This window comes from Pelodiscus sinensis, chromosome 33 (assembly GCF_049634645.1).
Source record: "Pelodiscus sinensis isolate JC-2024 chromosome 33, ASM4963464v1, whole genome shotgun sequence".
NCBI classification, from domain to species: domain Eukaryota; kingdom Metazoa; phylum Chordata; order Testudines; family Trionychidae; genus Pelodiscus; species Pelodiscus sinensis.
The window spans coordinates 1,224,222-1,228,433 of NC_134743.1; the positions used below are offsets into that span (position 1 = coordinate 1,224,222).

A 4,212-nucleotide genomic window follows, 5' to 3' on the forward strand; every position below is an offset into this window, starting at 1 on the left:
AAAACTCCCCAAGGTCACAGATTCCCTGAGCTTAGGAGGGTTGCTGCCTCTACCCAAGTGGAAAAAAACTTTTTCTTCTTGAACGCAGGAAGAAGTCACTTGGGAACGTATTCCAGAAGGGTACCCCAAACTCTTTTACACAAGAGCCAAAAGAAATCTGATGAGGTTCAACAAGGACAAGTGCGGAGTCCTGCACTTGGGACAGAAGAATCCCAAGCATTGTTACAGGCCTGGGACCAACCAGCTAAGTAGTAGTTCTGCAGAAAAGGACCTGGGGGTTACAGTGGATGAGAAGCTGGATATGAGTCAACAGTGTGCCCTTGTAGCCAAGAAGGCTAATGGCATATTAGGTTGCATTAGGAGGAGCATTGCCAGCAGATCCAGAGATGTCATTATTCCCTTTTATTTAGCACTTGGAAAGAAAAAAAGAAAAATGAAAACAAACTGTAATTTCTGATAGCTGTCCTCTTAGTCTTAGGCAGGTATACACAGACCTCCTATTACTTTCCAGGGGTATGTCTACACTAGAAAGTTAGTTCGAACTAACGGACGTTAGTTCGAACTAACTTTCCTATGCGCTACACTAGCGCTCCGTTAGTTCGAACTTAATTCGAACTAACGGAGCGCTTAGTTCGAACTAGGTAAACCTCATTTTACGAGGACTAACGCCTAGTTCGAACTAGCTAGTTCGAACTAAGGGCTGTGTAGCCCTTTAGTTCGAACTAGTGGGAGGCTAAGGCTTCCCAGGTTTCCCTGGTGGCCACTCTGGCCAACACCAGGGAAACTCTATTGCCCCCCTCCCGGCCCCGGAGCCCTTAAAGGGCCACGGGCTGGCTACTCACTTTGTGCCAGTTGCAAGGCTGCAAGCACCCGTGCCTGCACAGCCTGCACCTGCCACACTATGAGCCAGCCATCCGAGGGCTCCCAGCCCTCCACTGCTCCCCACGACCAGCCTGGCGGCTCCCGGGAGCCTGCCCGGGGGCGCAAAAGGCGGGCGCCCGCCTGGTCAAGTGCGGAGATCGTGGACCTCATCGAGGTTTGGGGGGAAGCCTCAAATGTCCACGATCTCCGCACTAGCCACCGGAACGCGGCCGTCTATGGCCGCATGGCTGCCAGCCTGGCCGCCAGGGGCCACCAGCGCAGCCGGGAGCAGGTGCGCTGCAAGATTAAAGACTTGCGGCAGTCCTACTCCCGGGCCTGCCTGCCAGGGGCTGACCCGGAGGCCTGCCCCCACTTCCATGCCCTGGACCGCATCCTGGGGCCTCATGCCGTCCCTGCCCCCCGGGACGTGATTGACCCCGGGGCAGAGGGACCGCTCCTGGACACCGAGGAGGAGGAAGAGGGCTCTGAGAGCCAGGAGCCTGCTGCCAGCCTTCCCAGGACCCGGGACCCCCGAGGCACCCCACAGAGCCGCTCGCCTGCATCATCAGAGGCCGGGGAGGCATCCACCTGTGAGTACCCTCGTGTTCCCCTTATGTGTACGGGGGGCTGGGGCGAGAGGGAGCCCCGGGACCGTGCGCCTGGGCCTTGCCCACTACGGAGCAGCAGCTGGGGATCCTGCAGGGGCCCTGGCCTTGCAGAGGGGAGCTGGGTTTCACACACCTGGGCCCCTGGGGTCATTGACCGCTGGTCTTCTTGCACCACAGCTGCAGCACCGGGGACTGCAGGGCGCACCACCCCGCCTGCAGCAGCCGCCCGCGCCCGGGCAAGCAGGACAGCCAGGAACCAGGAGGACTACCAGAGGCGGCATCTCCGGTTCCTGGACCGACAGCTCCGTCTCCAGGACCACTGGGTCCAGGAGGACCTCAGGCTGCGCCAGAGGAGTCTGGAGGCCCTGGAGGAGCAGGGCCGTGCCCTGCGAGGCCACCTCCAGAGCCTGCTAGACCGCTTTCCATTTCCTCCTCCCCCTGCTCCCCCTCTTGCTCCCCCTCTTGCTCCCCCTGCTCCCCCTCTTGCTCCCCCTCTTGCTCCCCCTGCTCCTCCTGCTCCTCCTGCTTCCGCTCCTGCTTCCTCCACACCCCCTGTCCTCTCTGCCCCCCCCTCCACAACCATTCCCCACCGACGCCCCCGGACCCGCAGTGTGGCGAGACGGGAGAGGCACCCAGACTCCCACCCCTGAGCTTTCCTTTCCCTTCCTCCCTTCCCTCCCCTCCCCTTCCAGCTCCCTCGTCCCAGGTTTCCCCCTCCCTCCCCCACCCCAGTTCTGTGAAATAAACAGACGTTTTTGTTGGAAAAACAGGTGTCTTTATTTGACAGTAGGTAGGGAGGGGAAAGGGGAAGGGGGGGGTAGGGTGGAAGAAGGCCCCGGTGGGGCATGCAGGGAGAGGTCAGTCCTCCTCCTCCTCCACCTGGAAGCTCTCCCGCAGGGCTTCCCGGATCCGGATGGCCCCCCGCTGGGCTTCCCGGACGGCGGCGGTGCGGGGCTGACCGTAGTGTCCAGCCATGCGGTCAGCCTCAGCCATCCAGGCTGGCAAGAAAGCCTCCCCCTTCCGCTCACACAAATTGTGGAGCACACAACATGCCGCCACCACGGGAGGGATGTTGTGCTCGGCCAGGTCCAGACGGGTGAGGAGGCATCGAAAGCGGGCTTTCAGTCGCCCGAAGGCCCCCTCCACCACGATGCGGGCCCTGCTCAGCCTGTTATTGAAGGCCTGGCGGGAGGGATTGAGGTGTCCCGTGTAGGGCTTCATGAGCCAGGGCTGCAGTGGGTAGGCGGCATCCCCCACCAGGCAGACGGGCATGTCCACGTCCCCGACCCTGATGTGGCGGTCGGGGAAGAAGGTCCCGTCCTGCAGCCGCTGGCACACGGAGGAGTTCCGGTACACCCGGGCGTCGTGTGCTTTGCCGGACCAGCCCACATTTATGTCCGTCAACTGTCCCCGGTGGTCACATACGGCCTGCAGGATGACGGAGAAGTACCCCTTGCGGTTCACGTACCGGGACGCCTGGTGTTCCGGGGCACGGATGGGGATGTGCGTCCCGTCGATGGCCCCCCCGCAGTTGGGGAAGCCGAGGGCGCCGAATCCCCGGATGACGGCATCCGGGTTGGCGAGGCGGACCACCCTGCGGAGCAGCACCCGGTTGATGGCCTTGACCACCTGCGGAGAGAGACACAGCAAAGCGTCAATCAGTGGGGCGCCCGGGTGGCTGGGAGCGTGCGTGCCCTGGCAGTGCCCCGCGCCCCACTCCCGGAAGCAACCCCCCTGGCGGCGTGTAGTACGGCCGGGACAGCCCGACCCCTCCGGTGCGGGGCGCTTTCGCCTCCTCCCGCCCCCCCCTTTGTCCCTGGGGCGGCCCATCCCCTCCTCGCAGCCCCCCTCCCCCCCGGCTCGGTGGCCGACGAGCGCCGTACCTGCATGAGCACTGCTCCGACAGTGGATCTCCCCACGCCGAACTGGTTCCCGACGGATCGGTAGCTGTCCGGCGTGGAGAGCTTCCAGAGGGCGATGGCCACCCGCTTCTGGAGGGGGATGGCGGGCCTCATGCGAGTGTCCCTTCTTTGCAGGGCAGGGGCGAGCCACTCGCAGAGCTCCAGGAAGGTGTCCCTCCTCATCCTAAAGTTCTGGGTCCACTGTCGGTCGTCCCAGCGCTCCAGGACGATGCGGTCCCACCAGTCGCTGCTGGTGTCCAGACGCCAGATGCGGCGGGGCACGCCGGTGCCGGGGCGCCGCCGCGGCTCCTCCACGGCCCCCAGGGCGGCCAGGCGGAGAGGCAGGGGGCTGACGTTCCCCAGGTGGTGCCAGGCAGCCTCGAGCCATTGCTGGCAGGCTTGCAGCAGCAAGTCCAGAACGTGCACCAGAAGGTGCAGGGCGAGCCGTGGCTCCATGTTGCCACCTGCGGCGGCCCCCCCGAAGGGAAGCACCGACACAGACGGGCACAGAGACCGACGCTTTGCTGTCCCTCGGCGAGGTTGGCAAGCAAGCAGGAAAAGCTGAGAACCGGCTGTCCAGGGGGGGTCCCTTTAAGCACGAGCCTCAGATAGCCTCAGACAGCAGCCACACAAAGCAACTGCTGACCTGATGCCCTGCCAGAACCGGTTTCAGCTGCCCTTAAATGCCCCCCTGCGTCCAATCAGTGTGGACGCGCTAGTTCGAACTAGCAAAACGCTAGTTCGAACTAGTTTTTAGTTCTAGATGCGCTAGTTCGAACTAGCTTAGTTCGAATTAACTAATTCGAACTAAGTTAGTTCGAACTAGCGCTGTAGTGTAGACG

General features: G+C 62.6%; 1 protein-coding gene across 1 annotated transcript; it reads left to right on the forward strand.

The window, feature by feature from the left end:
* Positions 1–599: 599 nt before the first annotated feature.
* Positions 600–2,177, forward strand: LOC142823406 (uncharacterized). The gene is made up of 2 exons (XM_075914436.1): positions 600–1,451; positions 1,647–2,177. The coding sequence occupies exons 1-2, from the start codon at positions 902–904 to the stop codon at positions 2,117–2,119; spliced, it is 1,023 nt and encodes a 340-aa protein (XP_075770551.1). The 5' UTR covers positions 600–901; the 3' UTR covers positions 2,120–2,177.
* Positions 2,178–4,212: the final 2,035 nt, after the last annotated feature.

Coding starts and splice junctions, on each gene's coding strand:
- LOC142823406 (XM_075914436.1), top strand. CDS start 902: ATGAGCCAGCCATCCGAGGGCTCCCAGCCCTCCACTGCTCCCCACGAC. Junction 1,452..1,646: donor GGCCGGGGAGGCATCCACCT/GTGAGTACCCTC, acceptor CTTGCACCACAG/CTGCAGCACCGGGGACTGCA.